At 37.7% G+C, this 24,589-nt stretch overlaps 1 protein-coding gene across 1 annotated transcript; it reads left to right on the top strand.

Annotated features, from left to right (window-relative positions):
* Positions 1-1,076: 1,076 nt before the first annotated feature.
* LOC110800176 (protein FAR-RED IMPAIRED RESPONSE 1-like) lies at positions 1,077-13,098 on the top strand. Its single transcript, XM_056838950.1, has 2 exons — positions 1,077-1,199; positions 12,133-13,098. The coding sequence occupies exons 1-2, from the start codon at positions 1,077-1,079 to the stop codon at positions 13,096-13,098; spliced, it is 1,089 nt and encodes a 362-aa protein (XP_056694928.1).
* Positions 13,099-24,589: the final 11,491 nt, after the last annotated feature.

The raw sequence follows: 24,589 nt of genomic DNA, 5'->3' as shown, positions 1-24,589 counted from the left end.
TGTTAATTAATTCACATTAATTAGAATCAAATCCTTTGATTTGGTTTTACTAATGACAACTAATTCCTTCACAGATCGATCTTATTTCTTCTAAGCTTCTCCGTAGTACTTTGCTGACATAATTATGTCATCTACAGCCTGGTTTTGTTTTCAAGTACGGAGTATCTTTTAAGGATCATCATTAAATCTTTTAATTAAGGTTATTCTCACTTGTTTTTGGTTTGTTCGTTTAACCAAGAACCACATTACAACCCAAAAACACCAAAAAAACCCCCAAAAGAACTAAATACAGCAACTTACTTACTTGGATTATTCTTGAGTGGATTTGGTCCTTAATACTCCCTCTGTCCCTTAATACTCGACCTGTTTTAACCGGACACGTTTATCAATGCACAACTTTGACCACCAATTTCTTTAACTATATATTATAAAAACTTATAAAAATATTAATATATTTTGAAAGTATATATATTAAGATGAAGCCAACAATATATTATATAATAACATTCGTTTTCATATACTATAAATAAAATAGGGTCAAAGTGAATTATGTGAATAGTGCAAAAAGTCAAAACATGCCGAGTATTAAGAGACGAAGGGAGTAATATTAGTGTGGATCCAAAATCAATAATTTTTTCTAGCACCCTTTTTACGAGGAAGTCCAAATACATGCCTGGCATGTATTGGCAAATACATGCCAACCCAAAAAAAAAGATAAATGTAATTGTGAAATAATTTTGGGGGGAAATGGATAACGGAATAGTGAAATTGTAAAACGTGATGGTGACGTGGCATTGCTGAGTTGGCAATCATTAAACCCCTATCTTTTAGGTCTTCTTTCTTACTGAGTGTTGGGTTCCAATTGCTAGACTCACCATATTCGAACACCACCAATTCTTCGAACTCCATTGTCGAACACCACCGTAATTCATACCAAAAAAAAAAAATCAAACCCATTTTTTTTTTCTTCTTCTTCTCTTTTTCTTCATCAAACCCATTTTCGAACACCATTTTTTTCGAACACCACGTTTGTTGAGATATTATTTGGGGGTTGCTCCATAATGTCAATTTCGCAAATGGAGGGCATTGGTGACGAAATTGGTGACGAAATTGGTGAAGGTAGTCGCGAGGTTGAAGTAGAAGAGGAAGAAGAAGACTTCATATGGAGGTATGAACCACAATCCTCCTCCGACGAAGAGGTATGAATCTAGATCTGTTCTATAAATTATCCAATTGATTTTTCATGGAAATGGTGAAGGAAATAATGCCCTTGGTCCAAGTATGCATTCTATGTTAAGTCTAATAAATGCGGTTCAGTATTTATTAACAAGTTAATAATTCAGTGAGATCAAGTGAGCTGAATGCCTAGCTAGAGGCCGCTTCAGTTCAAGTGGAATTAATGATATTAATCCACAGCTTACTCTTGACTGAACCCGTAGGGTCACACAAATAGTACGTAAACGGATCAAGTATTTAATGGCATTAAATACTCCATCTATGAATATTCGGAACCGACGGATCTTGGTTTCAGTGGGAGCTAAGATCGTCACAGGCAAGAAATGAATACTCCGGAAACGATGATATTGCCGGAAACGGAAATATGGATCGTATCGGAAATATGAATATTATCCAAGTCGTAGATGTTGCCGGAAACGGAAACATGGTACGTATCGGAAAATATTATTGGAAATGGAAATATTACCAGAATCGGAAATATTGCCGGAAACGGAAATATTGTCAGAATCGGAAATATTGCCGGAATCGGAAAATAATTCCGGAAACGGAAATATTAAATATTTGTTCGAAACGGAAATTAATTCCGGAATCGGAAATATTAAATATTGTTCGTATCGGAAATAGATTCCGGAAATGGAAATTTAATCGGAAGCGTATCGTACGAATTAGCATCGGACGAGGCTTGCCGGACGAAGGCCCAGCACGAAGCCGGGGCCATCGCCCAGCAAGCATACGCGCCACAAGCCCAGCCAAGGCAGCGCCCAGGCCTACCGCAAGGCAGGCCCAGCGCGCGCCAAGGGCCACGGCTGCGTGGGCCGTGCTGCGCGGGCTGCTGCTCGCACGCGCATGGGCAGCCCTTGTGGCTGCCGTGTGTGTGTGAGTTTGTGCTCATGCGTGATTCCTGAATCTACAAGAGTCAGTGTATGATTAAGTTTCTATTCCTAATTGGATAAATTAATTAAATAGAATTCATGTAGGATTCTAATTTCGATTAATTCGTATCCTACTAGGATTACGATTCCTTTTCCATAACTCTATAAATAAAGGCCTAGGGGTCATAATTTACACAGAAGTTTCAAAGTATTCAAAAGTGAGTTTTTGAGAGAAAATTAAAACACACATCTTGCTCAAAAGTGCCGAAATTTTCTAGTACCTTAAGGGCGATTCTAGTTGGTCAATCTTAAGGCGGATCCGGACGTGCTGTGGACTATCTACGGAGGGACGACACTTGGAGTCCTAAAGACTTGTTCTTGTTCGGTTCGGGCGCAGCTAGGGAGGGCACGCAACAAAGAGTATGCATCTAAATTATGCTATATGATTATGTGTAAATAATATGTTGTCCTGGGTTAATGGTTGTTTCCGCATGATTTATGTAATGTCATATGTATCATAACCTAACAGTGGTATCACGAGCCCCTTATTATTTTCATAATCTAAATTGCATGAACATGGTTAAATATTACAAATTTGCAAGAATTAAAAGGGGTGATTAATTTTCGTAATTGTTAATTAATTGCAAATTGCGTTTATTTAATTATACGTACGCAGTTTTTCGGCAGTTTCTTCGTTACTCATCCGAATTGAGTGATTTTTGTGTCAATTCCGCATGTAAAAGGCATTCTAAAATTTTGACAAAAATAGAATTTTTCTGCCGAACCCAGAATTCTCAAATTCGAAGCCTAACTATGACTTTTCGAAGGTTTTAGTTTTTCGAATGCAAAATTTCGTAAATTTAAGATGTTAAATTAAATATTTGCGATTCTTGTTGATAAATCTTGAATTTTTGATTGACCTACTGCATATGTTTAACAAGTTTGAATGCCTAGTCTTGTTAATTATGCAATCTAATTTGTAATTATGATTAATTTGTTGAAAATTAGAATAATTTAGAATTAATTTGATTTTCATAATTAATTGTAATTTAATTAGAAACCTATGATTAAAAACCACCATAAAAATTGTAAATTTACGATAAATTTTAAATTTTTATGACCTAGACTTGAATCCATATCAATCGGAAATCAATTGGATAATAAATTTTCGATTTTTTCGCCCTAAAATTATGAAATTAATATTATTTATTAATTTGTCATTAATTTTAAATATAAATTTTAAATTTTTATGCGATTCGTTCAAATAACTTGCACGCACGAAGCAATGGACGCTTCGTGTTACCCTTAAGGGGTGTTGTATAATGCGGGCATGCGACGACGAGCAAGGGAGCTCGTCGCCCGTGCGGCACGAATGCAATGAGCAAGGGCGTAGTGCACAAGCACAAGGCAGCAGCCCTGCCTTGTGTCGTGTGCCACGAGCAATGAACGAATGGGCATGGGCGAAGGGCGAGCCAAGGCAGTCGCGTGTGGGCAGCAAGCGAGCTGCGCCACAACGCGCGCTGCCTCGCACAAGTGCGCGCAGCCTCGCGCGCAGCGAGCGCAAGCTCGCGTGCCACGAGCGCTGCGCCCAGCACTGCTCGCGCGCGCAGCGCGCGATGTCGCTCGCCCAGCGAGCGATGTCGCGCCCCAGCGAGCGATGGCTCGCGCGCGCAGCGCGCGATGTCGCTCGCCCAGCGAGCGATGTCGCGCCCCAGCGAGCGATGGCTCGCGCGCACAGCGAGCGAGCCAGCGCGCCCAGCGAGCGATCTCGCGCGCGCGCACTGCGAGCGATAGCTCGCGTGCGATGGGGCGCTGTGCGGAGGCTTGCGATAGGACAGCAGCAGCTATGCGACGAGCGCATGGGCTGCGCGCACATGGCCAGCAATGGCTGTGTGCGTACGGCCCATGGGCGTGCAACGCGTAGGGTGTTTGCGTTACGATTAGATCGTTTTGAATATTTAATTTGAAAATTTCAGTTCACGTAATTTTAATTAATTTTAAAATTAATAATTTGAATTAATTTCTTGGATTTTAATTTTGAATATTATAATTATAATAAATGTAATTTATTCTAATTATTTTACTAAAATTAAAATCATGAATTAATTTAAATGCGACTGAAATTAAATTAAATTTTTGGATTCAATTATAAATTTATATGAGCTTTAAATTTTAATTAAATTTGTATGTTTCCGGTTAGACTAGAAATACAATTTTATGTTTAAAATTAGTAAAGCATATGAATTTATTGGTTTAAGTGGGAGCGCTTTTTAGTCATAAACTCTTGATTAGGTCTACAAATCCTTAAGGTTAAAACAACTTGATTAGAATTAATAAGGACTGAATAATTGGTAGATTATTGGTGCCCTTGATTAATTGCTGCAAATGTTTACGTGATGCATAATGTGTTTTACTAACCAGCTATGTGGGCCATTCATGATAATGAATGGGTGAATGGTATATATTGTATATGTACTGTTTTGCAGGTTATGAAGTGACTAGTATGGCCCAAATAGGATAGAAAATATGGTCTGCGTACCATTAATTTGAATGTAATTGGTCTAAAGTACCAAAGTTATTTTTCAATTCAAATATGGTCTGCGTACCATCAAATAGTTGTAATTAGTTATAGCTTATCCTATTTGAAGAAAATGGTGCCTCCCACGGAGATTTTCAAGACGGACTTTGAAGTCAAAGCTTCAAGATGAAGTCGGGCCATACTAGATCACAAATATCTTATGCATGTTTTAAGTTATTTATTGTTTTAAATATGTCTTAAAATGCATGAGATCAAAAGCTTGATTATGTTGCATGATTAAGGATTTTAGTTCACTTAAAATCTAACCAACATAGTAAGAGCCTTAAGTTCCAAACTTAAAAATTGAGTTAAAAGGTGCCATGCCAAAATATACACTTGCTTGGATATCCTTTACATCAATCTAGTAATAGTTTTCGCTCAGCGAGGTGTTACTTATTGGTCCTAAAGGGGCAAGGTACACAAATAATTGTGAGTACACGTTAGTTTTGGTGAAACTCAACGATATAAGTAAGGAGTCCTTTTATGTCGTGGCAAAATCGATAGGTTTACCTAATAAGTTCTTAGACGTACCTATCAACCAAGAGTAGTTTCTAGACTATTAGCAAAAGGCTTTTGCTTACCTAAAATGTTTTAGAATTGAGTCGACAAACTGTGCTTAATTCTTCAATGGTTTTAGGGTCTTGGAATCATTTTATTCACACCTGCCGGAACAATAAAATCGAATAAAATGCTAATAACTTGTTTGAATTGCATGGTTGCTTTAATTTCAAGTTATTATTCATGATAAATGTTTAGACTTTGCATGCTTCAATGTATGTTTTAATTATTGTTTATAATTAAATATCTTGCACTGCAATAAATCCTTTTAGAAAGGTAACAGTAAATTTCCTCGATTGGTAGTGAATCCAAGAACGATTCACGGAAATGAGAGAAAGTGAGCAATTTAAAATGTACGTTTCTTATATCGACTTTTATGGTTGTTTTCGAGTATCAAAGTCGAATGGCAAACCGATTGGTGCTTGTGAATTCAAAATACAATGTGGTTTTGAGATCATAAAGCATTGAGTTTAAACGCTCAGCTTTACCAATGGTTAACAACCTAAAATCCTTTTTCCATTTAATTCTCGAATGAGTCTAGTTCCTAGACATTCGAATAGATCGATGCTTAGAGAACTTTAGAAGCTTCTGGTAAGATCATCTAGTTGAAACAGAATATTCAACATAAATTAAAATGGTAAAGAACCTTGTTGGTGACATTGGACATGTCTAACAAAGTATAAAAGTCAACACTAAAGAATTCAATTCTTAAGACTATAAGAAAGGGTACAAGAAATAGGAAAACGAGGAACAAATGAAAGGAATTTACGATTCCGTTTCTACCTATAAATTTATGTTTAAAGAGAAGTGACCTAGCAATCAAACTTCCTTGGTATCATATACCGCTTGAGGTTCTTACTTCGGTAATAACTCAAACAATGGAAGCTAGGATACACTAATGACCTACAAGTGGGAAATGAAGCATGGCAATGCTACATTAGTTGTAGGGTCATCTAGTTTGTTTTAAGTCCTTTCAAAGGCTGGAACTAAATGGCTATTTTGTTCCATAATCAGCATACCTAAATTTCTGCTTCAAACACAGAAAGACTCACATTCAGAAGAACAAAAACAATGCTTGTTTGTTTGTTTATTTGAATGAAATGGTCATTTACGGAATGAGTCAATATGCTTGATTAAAACAAACAACTCTTTAAAGAACTTTACTAGGTTCAAATCAAACCCTTGATTTGAGTTCCACTAATCTTTGGCATTGTTGCTTAGACCATATCAACAAGTTAACATTCAAAAGCTCTATTTTGATGGACTTTTGAAAGTTGATTGATTTCTAGATCAATTTAAGACGACTAGTCTTACTTGTTGAAAGTAACAAAAGATATGAACTATTGTTAGAACTCCTAGACAATAGAGTTCAAAGCTAAAGAAAGATTTTATGACTTTATTATTTCACATGGATTTGAGTGAATATAGGTTTATTTACTCAAAGTGATATAAGTTTGAATCTGTTTGACTAGTTCAAAGATTCAGAAGTATAAAATCCACTTGGCAAGAAATCATAAAGATCTAGGTTAGATCATGTTGATGATTACTTGAGACCAAATATGATCATCAATGATTGTGTGTTGTAATTTCACAATCTAGGTCCATAAGATATAACATATCTTAGTTGGAATAATCGAAGTCAAATAGCACTTGATTCGATCAATGATGAATCATAAAGACTTTTCCTATAATTTCTAAAACAAAATGCTCAACTACCACCAAACTAAACCAAATTCGTCAAAGCTATTGAAAAGTAATTTCAGAATAACTTTTCATAAAATATATCTAGGGAGTTGCTAAACTCAGTGGGAGCTTAGTGTTTGTTATTCAACAAACTAAGGCCCAAGTCTAGATATATGTTTCATTGTGATTTATTCAAATGAGACACAAGGGTATTGTTTCTACCACAAATTTTTGAGAACATAATGTTTGTTTGCTCGAAATAATGTCCTTTTGGAGATTCGTTTCCAAAATGACAAGTGGGAGAAAAAAGACCTCGAAAGTTTTCGAGGCGAACAACAAACATAAAACGGACATTCCGGAGGCTTTTCGAAGTGCTTCAGAAAATCCGAACTTATTCTTTAAGACTTTAGAAGTGGCTTTAAAGAATAGACATCTCTTAGAAGACTTTACAAGTGCTTCAAGGAGAACAGAATATTCAAAGGACTTTAAGTGGCTATTGATATTCTAATGTTTGATGTTCTATACCCAAGTAGGCATAGAATTCAAGTCACTGAAACTATGAGATTCTTCTATTAGATAGTAAAGAAACATAGAGATCGGGTCAATGAAACTATGAGATTCTTCTATTAAATAGTGAAGAAACCTACAACTTGCAGTCAAACTATTATCATGTAGATTAATGAGTTTGTGACTTGTAAGAAAGCTATGACAAAACCCAGATTCCCTAAAATGGTTAGAGGCCATATATAGACTAAATGTTTTAAATGGTTAGAGGCCATAAAACATACTCAATGTTTTGATGACAAAATTGAAATTTTGTTGATTTGCAAGAATAGTTTCACACCTATTGGTTGCAAGGTTTGTTTTAAGGATAAAAACCATCAAACATGGAATTGTGTTCACACACAAAGCTAGATTAGTTGCTAAATGTTACAAGCAAATTCATGGTGTGAATTGTGTTGAAACCTCATGCATAATCGTAATGCTCAAGTCTATAATTCAAGCAATGATTGCATATTGGTACATATAGCAATTGGATGACAAAACGTATTCCTCAGTCAAATGTTGGAATAAACTATGCACATGGTATGTCATAGGATTTGTGGATCCAAATAAATGCTTGAAAAAGAAAGCTAGCTTATGAAATCTAAGTACAGATTTAAGCAAGCAATTGGGAATTAGAAATGTATTTTAGTGAAGCTAATAAGTATTTTAGTTTCATAAAATGTACATGATTCTTATAGATATATAAGAAGTTTAGTGGGAGTACATAAAACTTAATTGGTCCTATGTGTATCACACACATATCTCTCTATTGTGAAATAACATTCAAATGCTAATAACTTAGGTTTGAAATTATTCATCAATGTTGGACCAAGGCGAAACTTAGTGCATACTGGGTATTAAGATCTATTTACAAAGATCTTATATCAATGTTTTGGATTAAGTAATGGCATTTACTGAATCAAACACGAAAGTCTCCATTGGAGATATTCGACCCATGTGAATAAATCTAAGTAAAAGAATGTTTGAACTATGTATAAGCATTTACTAAGTTAACATCAAAGAATCTAATGAGATTCTTCACCTATATTATATGTCAAAGAATTTAGCTGGATTCAGTATCTACTGAAATTGAATGAGCTAAAGTTACATGAATAGAATTCAAATTGGGAATTATTCTGCAAAAGAATTTATCATGTATGATATAATATGAGGATCGCCAAAAACGTATCGTATGACTTTAGGCATGACGAACATATACCAATCTCTATTGATCTAAGTGAAGACCAATTAGATTGAGATCAAGAAAAACTTATGGTACTTGAAAAGGTACATAGGATTACTTCTTGATTCAAGGAAATAAAGATATGCTAAATATTGATGCTACACGCATAAACACTGGCAAAGGATCAAACAAGACCCTTTGGAGTTAACCATTGATAAGGACGAGCTATAGAGCATCGTGTTTTGAAATGGCAACATGGATTGGAGACCATGAGTTGTTGCGTGGGAAATTAAAATATTAATTTCTATGTTCTAAGATACAGCTGGAAAGTCTTCCACATATCTGTGAACTGCTTGGATAAGTAAATCCAAACAAAGCATCACTAGCAACCTAAACAGTTGAAGTAAAAGTAATTATTGCCTAAGAAGCAATAAAACAGGGTTGTTTAAAGTTCTTCACTGAACTTGGGTAGATCACCTGTCTGCTGGCTCGATGGTTCTTCATTGAAAAATGCGTAGAACCACTCTTGAAGCAAGAAAAACGTCTGCTAACTTGATGGTTCTTCATTGCAAAATGAGTAATACCACCATCGAAGTAAGAAAGACTAGATCACATAATAAACAAACTCGAAAAGATCTTATCATCATATCTCGAAGAACATTCGATGAAAAGGATATTAAGATTGGCAAAGCATGATAACTAAACCTATGCAACAAGTGAGAAGCAACACTCACGTTGTAGCACTGGAAATCAAGCATAGCTTTGAATTCCATGAATTGTTTTAGAAGATGGGTTTGAGGCCCATGGTTATAAAACATTGGGGTTGAACATTTATCATATATGAAATGTATTTTCATATTCCATTTAATCTTGGTTTAGTATTAAATGATGAGTCCCTTCAAATTTGACGATATATTCAAGATAGACTGTCAGGACCAGTCCTGTGACTAAGAAATGTCTATCAAGTGAACTTGAATGTCAAAGGTTGAAAATGGTCCCTAGTCGGAGTTTTCTATAAAATTGGACGCATAGAAAACGTTAGACGATTAGAATGCAAGATGACTAGTAGTTCTGTTTCTTGAACTATGTGGACATGGCAATGTCATAATCATTTGCATAGATACTTACTTTGGGAAGACTAGTATCGGACAAGACCTATGAAACTTTACTGTAAGAGATGAAAGTCTGTCATAAGTAAATTTCATTAAATTATTAGACACTAAATCCACAATACCTGAGTGATTTGAGATTACTTGCTTGAGAACTGGTTGCTTTGACGTTGACCAACCGTCGCACCGTAAAAGGAGGCTATAAAGGCAACGCTCAGGTAATCACCTATCAAACGAAGTCTAATCTCAAGATCGCAAGATTGGGATTGTCCTCCCATAAATCGGGATGAGATGCTTAAAAGTTGTACAAGGCCACTCGGAGAGCTAGAAACTGTGAAATGCATGGCCGTGCTCGGATGAATCATAGGCTATGATTATCTGTTTATTTGATCAGTTGAACTCTGAAACCGAGGAACACCTCTGGACATAATAAGGATGACAACTCTTACCTTATGTTCAAGAGCAAGCATCGAGCGACAAAGGAATTAGGTAATGCACACTTGTCCCTAAGGACAAGTGGGAGACTGAAGGAAATAATGCCCTTGGTCCAAGTATGCATTCTATGTTAAGTCTAATAAATGCGGTTCAGTATTTATTAACAAGTTAATAATTCAGTGAGATCAAGTGAGCTGAATGCCTAGCTAGAGGCCGCTTCAGTTCAAGTGGAATTAATGATATTAATCCACAGCTTACTCTTGACTGAACCCGTAGGGTCACACAAATAGTACGTAAACGGATCAAGTATTTAATGGCATTAAATACTCCATCTATGAATATTCGGAACCGACGGATCTTGGTTTCAGTGGGAGCTAAGATCGTCACAGGCAAGAAATGAATACTCCGGAAACGATGATATTGCCGGAAACGGAAATATGGATCGTATCGGAAATATGAATATTATCCAAGTCGTAGATGTTGCCGGAAACGGAAACATGGTACGTATCGGAAAATATTATTGGAAATGGAAATATTACCAGAATCGGAAATATTGCCGGAAACGGAAATATTGTCAGAATCGGAAATATTGCCGGAATCGGAAAATAATTCCGGAAACGGAAATATTAAATATTTGTTCGAAACGGAAATTAATTCCGGAATCGGAAATATTAAATATTGTTCGTATCGGAAATAGATTCCGGAAATGGAAATTTAATCGGAAGCGTATCGTACGAATTAGCATCGGACGAGGCTTGCCGGACGAAGGCCCAGCACGAAGCCGGGGCCATCGCCCAGCAAGCATACGCGCCACAAGCCCAGCCAAGGCAGCGCCCAGGCCTACCGCAAGGCAGGCCCAGCGCGCGCCAAGGGCCACGGCTGCGTGGGCCGTGCTGCGCGGGCTGCTGCTCGCACGCGCATGGGCAGCCCTTGTGGCTGCCGTGTGTGTGTGAGTTTGTGCTCATGCGTGATTCCTGAATCTACAAGAGTCAGTATGATTAAGTTTCTATTCCTAATTGGATAAATTAATTAAATAGAATTCATGTAGGATTCTAATTTCGATTAATTCGTATCCTACTAGGATTACGATTCCTTTTCCATAACTCTATAAATAAAGGCCTAGGGGTCATAATTTACACAGAAGTTTCAAAGTATTCAAAAGTGAGTTTTTGAGAGAAAATTAAAACACACATCTTGCTCAAAAGTGCCGAAATTTTCTAGTACCTTAAGGGCGATTCTAGTTGGTCAATCTTAAGGCGGATCCGGACGTGCTGTGGACTATCTACGGAGGGACGACACTTGGAGTCCTAAAGACTTGTTCTTGTTCGGTTCGGGCGCAGCTAGGGAGGGCACGCAACAAAGAGTATGCATCTAAATTATGCTATATGATTATGTGTAAATAATATGTTGTCCTGGGTTAATGGTTGTTTCCGCATGATTTATGTAATGTCATATGTATCATAACCTAACAAATGGCACTCATATGTTTCTGGAAATGGCATTCAATGGCACTTCACTCCAATTTTTGATGTTTTATGGATTTTGTAGCAATCATGTGTTAGGGATTTGTAAAATCTGATTGTTTTTCGTTATTTGAAATTTATTGCGATTGGTTAATGTGTTGATTGGTATTAATCTATTGGTTTGTTGGTATGAATTTATTGATTTACTGAATTTGTTGATTGTTGAATTAATCATTAAAATGAATGATTGAATGCATTAATTAATCATTAAAATTAATACTGAACTTGGAAATGATGCTAATTAATGATGTAAGATTATAAATTTGATGGTAATTAATAATAATGTAAGATTTCCAAAAAGATTATAAAGGATGATTTTTTTGAGCATTATATTGGTGTGTGTTCTGGTTTGGAATTGGTTGGTTGAGATTGGTAATTGTGATGGGGGTTGGCTTTAATGTAATTGTAGGAGGGTGGTGAGGATTGTTTCACAACCCCAAAAAAGCGAATGGTAGTAACTGCCTACGGGGAAGAGGAGGAAGTTCTTGAATTGAAGGTTGGTATGGTGTTTCCTTGTTGGGAGGAGATTGAAGAACAGTTTAGGGGGTATGCCAAACAAAAGGGTTTTGGTATTGCCTGTCGTTGTGGTACGGTGAAATCTGTGGTTGGCTCTGATAAAGAGAAAGGAATCGGGAAAGAGAAGCGTAATTGTTTGTGGACTTGTGAGTGCTATGGTGTGCCGGAAAGAAGGCGCAAGGCATCCGATTCACTCCATGAAGTAATTGGGAGTGGGGTACGCAAGTCTAAGAAATGTCAATGTCCCGTACATGTATTTGCAAGTGTAAATAAGTTAGGAGAATGGGTGATACGTAGAGCAGTAATGGTTCATGAAAATCATCACCCCACCCCTAGTAAGTCTAGGATTATTGCTTATAACCGGAAGAAGTTTTTAAGGGAAAATCCTCATGTGTTGAGACAAGCGAATGTATGTTCGCAATCTGGTATGTCTGTAGCTCAAACTTATAACTTAATGGCGGTGCAACGGAATGGTAGAGGTAGAATGCCTTTCCTACGGAAGGATCTTAATGGAGTGGTTGTGAAGGTGAGGAAGGCAAGGACAAGTGGTGGTGATGCGAGGGCAATGTTTGACTATTTTAAGAAGATGAAAGCGGATAATTCTGATTTTTTTCACGTGTACTGGCAAGATGCAAAAGGGATGTTGCAGGATGTTTTATGGGTTGATGCTCGTAGTAGAGCTGCTTATGAGGAGTTTGGTGATGTTGTCTGCTTTGATAGTACGTACTTGACCAATAAATATAAAATGCCGTTTGCGAACTTTGTTGGTGTAAATCATCATGGTCAGAGCATATTACTTGGATGTGCGCTTGTTTCGCATGAAAATAGTGACACATTTGAGTGGATTTTCGGCAATTAGTTAGAATGTATGGGTGGTAAAGCCCCAATTGGGATATTGACTGATCAAGATCCCGCGATGAGGAGGGCTTTGAGAACAACCATGAGCAATACATGTCATAGGTGGTGCATATGGCACATTCTTCAGAAGTTTAGTAGGAAGCTTGGAACGCATGTAGAGTACCCCGATTTAAAGGTAGACTTGGAGCGCGCAATATATGATAGTCTAACATGTGATGAGTTTGAATTAAATTGGGCAACAGTGATGGAGAGGTACCAGGTTGATGATGATTGGCTTGAAGGTACATTCTCCGTCTGTGAATTATATATTTATTCTGAAAAAAATAATCTAAACTGATGCACACCACCACTGATCTGTGCACACCACCACTGATCTGTGCACACCACCACTGATCTGTGCACACCACCACTGATCTTTGCACACACCTGATCAGTGCACCTGATCAGTGCACCTGATCAGTGCACCTGATCAGTGCACCTGATCAGTGTACCTGATCAGTGCACCTGATCAGTGCACCTGATCAGTGTACCTGATCAGTGCACCTGATCAGTGATCCTGATCTGTGCACCTGATCTGTGTACCTGATCAGTGTTCCTGATTAGTGCTCTGATCAGTCTACCTGATCAGTGATCCTGATCTGTGCAACTGATCAGTTACATGAGTTGTTGGTGAAATTCATCTGATCAGGGTTGTATGCGGAAAGGAACATGTGGGTTCCTGCGTATGTGAAGCATTTATTTTGGGCTGGCATGAAGACGACCCAACGAGTTGAAAGTATAAACAGCTTTTTTGATCAATTTGTACACAAGCATACTCATTTGTATGAGTTTGTTGAGGCTTACTGTGAAGCAATGGAGGCAAGGGCAAATGAAGAAAGTATGGCCGATACGAGCACTGCGAGAAATCTAAGGCAAATTGTCACCTGTTTCCCAACCGAGGAACTTTTCCAGAAATTATACACGGACGCCAAATTTCATGAGGTCCAAAGAGAGTGTAGTAGGGTACTGTATGTGCGGTGTTTGAGCAAGAAAATGTTGGATGAGTCTATTGAAGAGTACGAGCTTGAGGATAGGGTTTGGATAAAGCCTAAACACGCAAGGAAGGAGATTGTTACGAAGCATAAGACGAAGTTTGTTGCAACGTATAATTACGTTACCAAGGAAGCATCTTGTGATTGTAAGCACTTTGAATGTCACGGTATAATGTGTAGGCATATGATATTGGTTTATGACTTGAATAACCAGACTAAAATTCCTGGCAAGTACATACTTCGTCGTTGGCGGAAAGATGTTGAAAGGAAGCATACGAAGGTCAGGGTGATGTACCACAACCCATTGAAGACAAAAGTTGTGTGTAGGTAAGAATTATTATTTCATTAAAACAATTATTATTTTATTAAAGCTCATAATGTGTACATGTTGTCATTGTGTATCTGTTGTTCACATATAATGTTTAATATTGACAGGTACGATAAGCTAATGGTGTTGTTTGAGCCTTTACTTTCAAGGGCAGCTACCTACAAAGAGTCGATGGATGTTGTTGTTGAAATATCTCACTTGTTGGCAATGCGTTTGGATGAGAAGATTGCAATGCTTGACAGGCAAAGGCAAAATGAGGATGTTGTAGTTGGTACCCCGTCATCTGTGTGTTTGGAGAAAGGTTGTACGGAATTGACCCCCTCATCCGTTGGCCAGTTACAACCTATTGGGGTACGACGTATGATGGTGTTTGATTCCCCACAAACGAATGAACATGAAGGAAGTTGTGCCGGTGGTGGTGGTGTATCGGGAAGCGTTGGAGGTTTATCTGGCAGCTTTGCTCGAGGTTTATCAGGAAGCTTCAATGATAGAATAGATGCAATGGATGCAATTGCAGCTGGTTTAACAGGTGGCTTTGATCATGATGATGATGATGTTGGTGGAAGTCCTAGCCTTGAAAGCATATATGTGGGCCTAGATGGGACCCAAGAAAATGGCAATGAGGTTTTTCCTTTGTTAGATCCTCCAATACCTCCAAGACCGACCCACAGGACTACTAGTTACCGGTATAGGTCATGTACCGAGCGTCTGAAGCGGCCAATTACCCAAGAACAACTAATGAACAGAGAGACTCTAACTCCTAGCTCAACCAATGATGTTGGTCCTTCTTCTCCTTGTCCTCCATGTCCTCCTCCTCCAGCTCAACCAAAGGCTGCACCGAGGAAGGCAGCGGCACCGAGGAAGACAGCGGCCCCAAGGAAGCCTGCGGCACCGAGGAAGCCAGCAGCACCCAGGAAGCCAGAAGCACCCAGGAAGCCGCGGAAGAGCAAGAAGGTTGATGAGCAACAACTTATAGTGCATCCTCAGCAACAACAACCGCAACAAAACTTTGTGCATCCCCAGCCACCCCAACAGGTAATTTACAAAGCTTTCATTATACAAGTTCATCTTTCGTCTGAAATATAGTTTAAGCTAGTTAATTAAGCTAGTTATGTAGTTTAAGAAATAGAAATAGAACTAGTTACGCTAATTAAGTAAAATAGAAGAATTAAACAATTAAGCTAGTTAATTAAGTAAAATAGCACCAGTTGGAAATTAAGTCTATTTTAGTAAAATTGAACCAGAAGATTTGGGTTTGGCAGTTGGAAATTAAGTCTCTGATTTGGTTTTGGCAGCTGGAAATGAGTCTCTGATTTGGTTTTGGCAGTTGGTCTGTTAGTCTGTTTTCACTGTTAGTCTGTTTTGATTTGGAAATTAAGCTTCCTTATTTGATTTGATTTGGTTTTGGTTTTGGTTTGATTTGGTTTGGTTTTGATTTGGAAATTAAGCTTCCTTATTTGATTTGATTTGATTTGGTTTGGTTTTGGCAGTTGGATCCTTATTTGATTTGATTTGGTTTTGGAAGTTGGATCTTTATTTTCAAAATTAAGTCTAGTAGTCTGTTTCACTGTTGGAAATTAAGTGGACAAGTTGGATCTTTATTTTCACTGTTGTTTTCAGGAATTTGTACAAAGTGTTGGTGGTATACAAATGTTGGATGGTTCCTTTAGGTACTATGCCCGGCCTGTTTCAGCTCCCGGATGTGTATATCAACAACAACGACCATATGTTGGCGATGGATATATTGATGGCTACATAGACCCGTCTGGGGACCATGTCACGTTTGGTTCTCCTCAATCGGGGCATTCTCAAATGGGCCATCCTTGTCAAATGGGCCATCCTACTCAAATAGGTCATCCTTCTCAAATTGTCCATCCTTCTGAGGTGAGCCATCCGTCTCAAATGGGCCATCCGATCCCTGTTATAAACTCGTACTATCCTGGGTCGTCATCTTGTCAAGGGTGTTCCTCCTCCGTAGGTCAGTTTCGTCCACTAAACAACATCAACAACAACACTGCTATTGTTTATAATAACCATTTTCCTTCGTTTACGCAAAATGGAAGTGTTTCTATGCAACCTGTTTCAGGCAACGATGGTGGTTCAAAGGCGACGATGGTGGTTCCTAGATTTATACAAAATATCTTGTTGGGAGGAAATGGCGAAGGTTAAGGACTTGTAATTCATTCAATTGGAATAGTTATTGTGTTTGTGATTTACTCAATTGGAATAGTTGTTGTGTTTGTGAATTAATTTTCCTTTCTTTGTGGGAGACTTTAAACAATTGATTTGGTACATTTTTACATTATCCTTATCCTAGTGCATAGTTTCAAAGGCCCATATTCAAAATTGGCCAATATTCAAAATTGGCCAATATTCAAAATTGGAGTATTCAAACATACGTTGTTTTTTATCACTAATGGTACTATCCGATCCAAAATGGCACTCATTTACATAAAAATGGTATTCATTTACATAAAAATGAAGTTATATTGCATGGCCCATAAAAATGGCCCATAAAAATGATACTCATTTGCATTAAAATGGTATTCGTTTACATAAAAATGGTACACAGTTACAAAAAATGGTATTCATTTACATAAAAATGGTACTCCTGTTACAAAAGTGGTACTCATTTAAAGGTGTTATTCAAGATATAACTTCTAAAAAGGGAACCATGTTCGCTTGAGTCACCATGTTTGAATCATTCGTGAAATCGATTCATAATCGAATCATTAATTCATCGAATAATTCGAATCATAATCAAATCATTATTCGAATGATGTGAAATCGAATCATTATTTATAAGTAAAAGTATCGAATGGTATATCGAATCATTAGAATGATTTTTGATTCATATGCCGAATTAGAAATCGAATAATCTATCAACACCTTAGGGTCAACCTTATTCAAATAATTAACCATTTTACTCAAATATCACTCTTAAGTATATTTTTTAGGGCCTATAAATTCAAAATTAAAAATTAAAAATTTTAACTCTAACTTCAAAATTGACAATATTACCAATTCGAATGATATTTAATAATTTAAAAATGACATTGATTTCTGAAAAATGGTTTAACATACATTTAGAATGGTGTTATATTGTCAAAAATGGTATCAGTCATCCCCAAAAATGGCATTCAAAAACAGAATAAAATTTTACACCATGTAACCCTAAACCCTAAACCCTAAACCCCAAACCCTAAACCCCATTAAGTGACACTAAGTCACTACATCACTACATAAATCGAATTAATTAATCAAAACATTACACCATGAATCCAATCATCCTTATTCACATAATTACCGAATATCCTAGTTCAATATGGAATGGAATTGAATCATCAATCATTCACCTTATTCAACTCTACATTTGAATCATTAATTTGAATTCATCGTACAATCGAATTGTGAATCATAATTCATGATTTTATACGAATCATTATCCATGATTTAACTCTCACCTATAATTACACACCCTAAAATTAAAATTAACCACATATCAAATTAATGATTTAATTCAAAATTTCCAAATTTAATTCAAAATACATAAAAATGGTATTCAAATAGGTAAAAGTGGTATTCATTTATAAAATGAGTGGCACTGTGTTGTCAAAAGTGGTGTTATGGTTAAAGAAAGTGGTAGTAAGATATCTACAATGGTATTAAGATATCTATAATGGTATTAAGTTATATTTGAAAACTTATGTTTTATAATTAAAATCATAATATAGCAATTGTAATTGGATTGATTATTAAGTCATTCACCATATTTTATTGATTAAACTATGATTCCTAATTATTTCATTAAATCGAGTCATTAACCATCAAATTCCCATTCAAATGATTTAGAGGGAACCATGTTCTCTTGAGTAACCATGAGTCTTATGTGAATCGTAAATTTGAATCATTTCTATAATTGAATCATAAATCGTTATGTGAATATGAATCATAAATCGAATCGTTAAATCATATCCTTAATTTCATACAATATTTACACTCTTAATTATAGAAATTAATCCTAATTTCAAAATTAAACCATACTTTACTTCACTCTAATCATTTTCTAAAATTAAACCATACTTCACTCATTTATATATGGTATTGTTTTATGAAAAATGGTATTACTTTATAAATAGTGTGCCACTATTTTCTCCAATATGGTACATAGTCATCAAAAATGGTTTTATTAATAGAACAATGGTGTTATTTGTTATTAAAATGGTACTCATTGCAATTCATTTACATTGAATGGTTCTCATTATTTAAAAATGGTATTCGTGTTATATAAATTGGTATTTAAGTGTATGATTATGGTGTTAAGAAGGGTACAAAATTGGTACTGTTTTTTGAAAAAAATGGTGCGAATATGGTCATACTTTGCATATAATTTGGGCCATATTTGGGCCATATTTTGCAAAGATTTGGAAATATGCATCCTGCAAAAAAATACATCCTCAAGCCTGAAATATTCATCCTGCAATACATCCATGATCACAAATTCTTGATCCAACTGCAATATTATCCATGATCCTAAATCGATCCTAAATCGCAACAACAACAACAACAATATTATCCATGATCCTAAATCGCAACAACAACAACAATATTATCCTAAAGTCTTCCAACAACATACATCCTAAATATTCAACAAAGTCTTCCAACTACCAAATTTACAAATTAATAACAATTTATCCAACAACTATGATCACAAAATTATCCAACACCCACATTATCCTGCAAATCATCCAAGAACCAGTTTAGGGCAAACCACTACTACCCCCCCTTGTCCTAGCTCGAGGCAGCATTGCTTCAAGCATGGCGTAACTCACGTCATTGTATTCCGACAGCAAGTCGTCAAGCATTAAGTCCGTTCTTAATTTCACCAAATCATGCTACAAAATCAGGAAAAATGTAAGTCCTACTACTATGTTGGACCACACAAAATCTTAAAGTTGAAGTTGAGAAAATTATACTTACCACTTCATACTGTGCCACGAACCGAGGCGCACATGCCTTCATGCAGATTAACATTATAATCCCGCATGACTTACTACAACACATTTACACATTTTTAAGTCAAACAAATAATAAACTTTACAGGCACGATTAAGAATACAAATAAACCGCATATATACTTACTTGTCCACATTGCCTGCTATGTTGATGACCTCAGTACGCCAATTTCTCATTGTCCCTGCCTGGTATCCAGGTACATTTACCTCGAACATGGTGTCCATTGCATTAACCTGGTACGAGTATACCAATATTCACATTTTTAACTCCTCAACAAACTACTACAAATTTATGAAAATCAGTACAAAGTCAAGTCCTCAACATTTACCAGATCATTAAGGTTATCGGCATGTTTCTCCGCTGGGTTTTTGAAGATCGAATCAATCAATCTTATTTCCTTCCCCTTAATGTCAAAACAGACACCCCACCAATGTTCTTTGACCAGTACGGGGACAAATACCTGTACCACGGGTGTCCCGTTATAACTGCTTCACTTAAAAATTAACCACACATATATTAAACCAAAAAACATACCGTCGCTAGAGAAGTAAACGGGATGTTTTTCAGAACCTTGCCGTACTTGGTGCCTATGATGTAGTTGGAGTCTCTGGGTTCCAATACCCTTAACTTTGAACCAAGAAAAACAACAGTCAGATAATACAAACCAACATAGATGGGAAAGAAAAATAAAGTTAACTCGACAATACTTACGGCAAAATCAGGAGTCAGCAATATCCTTTCACTCTTTCCAACGAACTCCTTCACCCTCCACACCTTAGTGTACAGAAAGGAAGCCATCCGAACATACCCGGTACTCACACATTGGCTCGCCATCAATGTGTGGTAACAATCCCTTTGATCAGCCACCCCACCATCACAGCTAATCATCTCTGGTCCCGGGCTATATACAATTCATTTACAATTAGAGCCACATTCAATAAATATAAATAAACGTAAACGATTTATTTAAATATTCATACCAGGTGGGGATGTTCCTTGATGACCGCCAAGATAGGATGAATACAAGGACACGGTTTGCAAACGCTGTAATTCTCTGTGGATTCGTAGACAACTCATACACAGCAGAAGACAACGCAGGCTTAGTCACTCTTTTGGGCCCAGTCCCGGGAGTAATTGCTGGCTCGTTCTCTTTTTCTTTCTCTTTTCCCTTATCTACAATTGTGACTTGCTCAACATTTGTCACTTGCTCAACTTTCTGGTGGAACGGCTGCGGTGGAACGGCTGCGGCGTCTGATTTCTTTGAAGATCCAGTTGTTGAGTATAGCATCTCCTCAAACAAAAGTTGATTAGCTAGCTTCACACACGAAGCTGCCACCATTCCAACCATCCCAACAGGACCTTCCTCGACCTGAACAGGTGCCGCAGTAGTCGAGAGACCGTTCGAAACAGCAGCTGAAACACCGCCACCCCCACCACCAATGTTATAGTGGAACGAACCAGAATCGCCTGCTGAGTAACCCCCACTGTAGACACCTACTTTTGTCCCCATTCCCGAAAGGGAAGGTTCGATGATGAAAGCGTAAATCTCCACTTGACAACGCATCTCCTATAAAATAAACGAATCTCAATCCCCCTTTTCATTTCACCCGAAACCTGCTATTTATAGAAACCTGCTAAAAATAGTAACTGCCGTAAAAGGTAGCTTCTAAAAGTGGCAAGTCATAAAAGATAGAAACCTGTCAGAATTAGGTGTTGCACTCCAACATAAATCCTAAATGAGATAGAAAACTGCGAGAATCCTATTCCTAATATGATTCGGAAATAAGAGTTACGTATTAATTAAAATCTTAACGAGCCTAGAGTTCGTAACGGGCCCAGACGCATTCCGTCATGAAATTGATACGCATTAAAAGACTCGATTAAGTCTCAAACACTACGGATTTCAGGAATCCCAATCTGACTAAGAAAACAGCCCAGACCCTATTTTCAACGCCTGGCTCTGGGCGCCGAAATCTTCGGCGCCCAGGCCGGGCGCTGAAAATACCTGGGTACGTGTTTTTTCCTAATTCTTTGTGGATTAGAACTCTGCAATTCTATCTTTCCACGAACTCTTCCCTATAAATACAACCCCAAATTCGACGTGAAAAACACACACACGCACAATTCATATTCTGAGTATTGACTCCAACCCCTAGCCTAAGCCTCACGCTGAGAAATTGTTCACGCGTTCTGTCGCAATCGATCCACAAATCGAACAGAACGTATCCTGTCCCATAATTGAGATTCGTTAAATAAAAAGGAGAAATAGCAAAGTCAAAGTGGTTAGTTTTCTGAGAACCGTGACGCACCTCTCAAGGGTGCGTCGTAATGTGCCCCTTCTCGATGATTTAATTGCTTTCCTCGCCCTTTTTATGAACTGTTAAACTAACTAAATCTGATTGTTCTACCACGCCTAACAAATATAATATTTTTGGGAAATTGGATTATCATGCTAGGACCCTTAATACTATTTAAATCAGATAATCGCGATCGATCTAGTATTATATGTTGCATATTGCTAAAATCAACTCAGATTAGTTTAATAGTTAACGCATGTCCCTTCAATTATTTATGCTGAGCTAGTAAGGATATCTTGCCTCTAGAGTTATCGACGAGCGAAGTACTCCTCTCGGTAGTTACAGTCCCCCGAACCCTCAATCTCTACCTTGCGGGTGTATGTTGAGAGATCCCCACACCAGGGATCACAAGGGAACCTACGGCCGTCGTGGTCAAACATAATTGCACTCCCTTTATGTCACGATAACCGGGTTTTGTCAGTTTTTCTCATTGTTGTTAAAAACTGAATGTCGACTCCTATATTACTAGTCAATTGGGTGTAAACTCACAGGAAATCCAATTACACTTGATTGAATAAAAAAGAATCGTCACACCCACGAGGGACGAGGTCACGCATTAGCCTCGTGCTTTTTCGACCCCCTCACAGTGGCGACTCCGCTGGGGATAGTGAAGGAAATACTCGTGCTTGTAGGTAATCAAAATAGCCGAAGGGTGAAACGATCCTACCCCGCGTTTATTTCCCCATCAAGTTGGGACGACCTGAAAATCAGCATATTAATGTGAACGGGCAGAACCGCATAACGAATCTCGGCTCCCTCGGGAGTTGGGACTAAGGATACCTTTTTTTCGCCAATAGGGGGGTGCATACGCCGCGCATGTTGCCCACTCGGTACTTGTGAAGGTAGTACACCTATCCCGAACCCAATCGCTCGCTCATTAGGTCCCTCTCGCCTGCATGCCCCCTTGGCTTGCACTTGCGGGTTGGCCTCTTGGGTGAAATTCGTCTGTTGAAGACACTACCTCGACCGGGGCATCTGTTGGATCTACGATAGAAGCGGTACCAAGCCAGGCGCAAATACTACCCATAGAAGCCTATCATAAACTACGTGACATATTTAATTTTCAAATCCATGTTTGTAATGTAGTAATGTGTAGCGAACTATGTGACTATGTTATGATTGTGCGTACGAATAATGTTAGACAAATAATGCTAGACAAATAATGCTAGAAAACCAACGACCTTAAAAATTTCCCAAACATTCATGAACCAATTGACCAAAGAGTTATACCAAAATACGTGTTCCGCAAGCCCGAACGATCGCCGCAAAAATAAGCGACGCTCGGGATGGCCGTATTGAATCCCACAAACACTGCACAACGCGTAAAGGACGTTATTAGGCAAGCACGCAAAATTGAAGTCGTATAAACAAAAGTAGACGCACACAGAAAACGAGAACCAGCCAGGGACGCATTTTCAACGCCCCTGGCTGGGCGCTAAAATTTCTCACGCCCACTGCTGGGCGCTGAAGTTGCTGCCTGGCCTTTTGGTCAGGCACAGCAGCCTCGGTGCCCGCGCATAAGAAAAACATACGTAGCAAAAAAAAACTTTTCGGAAAAAAATTGCTGCGAGGGCGTATGAAAAGGCACTCGATTCTAAAAGCGACTTGTAAAAAATAAATAACTCCTTGTGTCGTTGTTAGGCCTCCTACGACGACAATGCTCGGCACCAAAACCGAGCATGCTAATTAAACGACCTTGAATGTCACATGGGCAAAGTATTCAAAAAGTAATGTTCGAATAAAGTCTTCAAGAAAAAATAAATGTTCAAATGAAAAATAAGTAAATCCGAGTCTAGACTAGGCTATGCCAAAGTACAATCTAAATCCTAAGTCTTAGTTGTCTTATCAATAGAATCGGTCCTAATGCTTGGTGTCGTTCCGCAAGTCAAAAGGTTAAACCATATTGAGTCTCCCTTCCTAACATTTAAATCAATAAGCACCCATATGTAATTGTCATCCCTTGCTAAGAGTCTACGGCCTCAATACTCTCTCTCACCCATAAAAAGAATAATACATGTATTTGCAAAATGGAAACGGTCACATTCTGAAAATCATTCCCCCATAGTCGCACAACCCCCAAAGTGAACCTAAGGTGTCAATACCATTGGCGAAGAAAAAAATTAATGGCCTCAAGGCTTATAATCACATTGGGTCACGACTATCATAGTCCTCTCGAGTCACTCACTCCTTGAAATATTCCTAAGTACAGACTAAAAGATTTTCCATGAATGCAACCTGACAAACCATGAAAATACCCAAATCGGCATGCCATAAGGCTACCATTGGGGTAAAGCAATACACACTAAGAGAGAAGCCGCACTAATGATTCTAGCCTTGCAAAAATAAAAATTCGATCTCCCCAATTAACTACCTTGCCAACATTAAGCAAAATGGCGCATGACAAATGAACACCCAAGGTTTAAATCTGAAGTGTCAACCAACGAAAGTTATGGTCCAATTAGCCTAAGTCTGAGAGTCGCTTGGTCAAGTATTATAGGCTTACGCCACGTCATTATTTTGAGTCTAGGCCACCTCCTTATATTCACACACGGGTTATAATCAGAAAGATTAATGAAAGTTCGAGTCTAAATCACAACTTCCAATTAAATCCCGAAAATTAGAATCTGAAAAGAAGCAAAAAAAAATATTTTCGATGTAATTCTTTCGTTAAATTTCAATAAGGTAAAAAACAACATTTTGAACGTACACTATTTGCACATTTTAAGAAACGACTAAATACGCTTGCAAAGTAAGACAATT

Source organism: Spinacia oleracea, chromosome 3, assembly GCF_020520425.1.
Source record: "Spinacia oleracea cultivar Varoflay chromosome 3, BTI_SOV_V1, whole genome shotgun sequence".
Taxonomy (NCBI): domain Eukaryota; kingdom Viridiplantae; phylum Streptophyta; class Magnoliopsida; order Caryophyllales; family Amaranthaceae; genus Spinacia; species Spinacia oleracea.
Note: the sequence above shows the minus strand (reverse complement) of the source record. Positions and strands in the feature narration are given on the sequence as shown.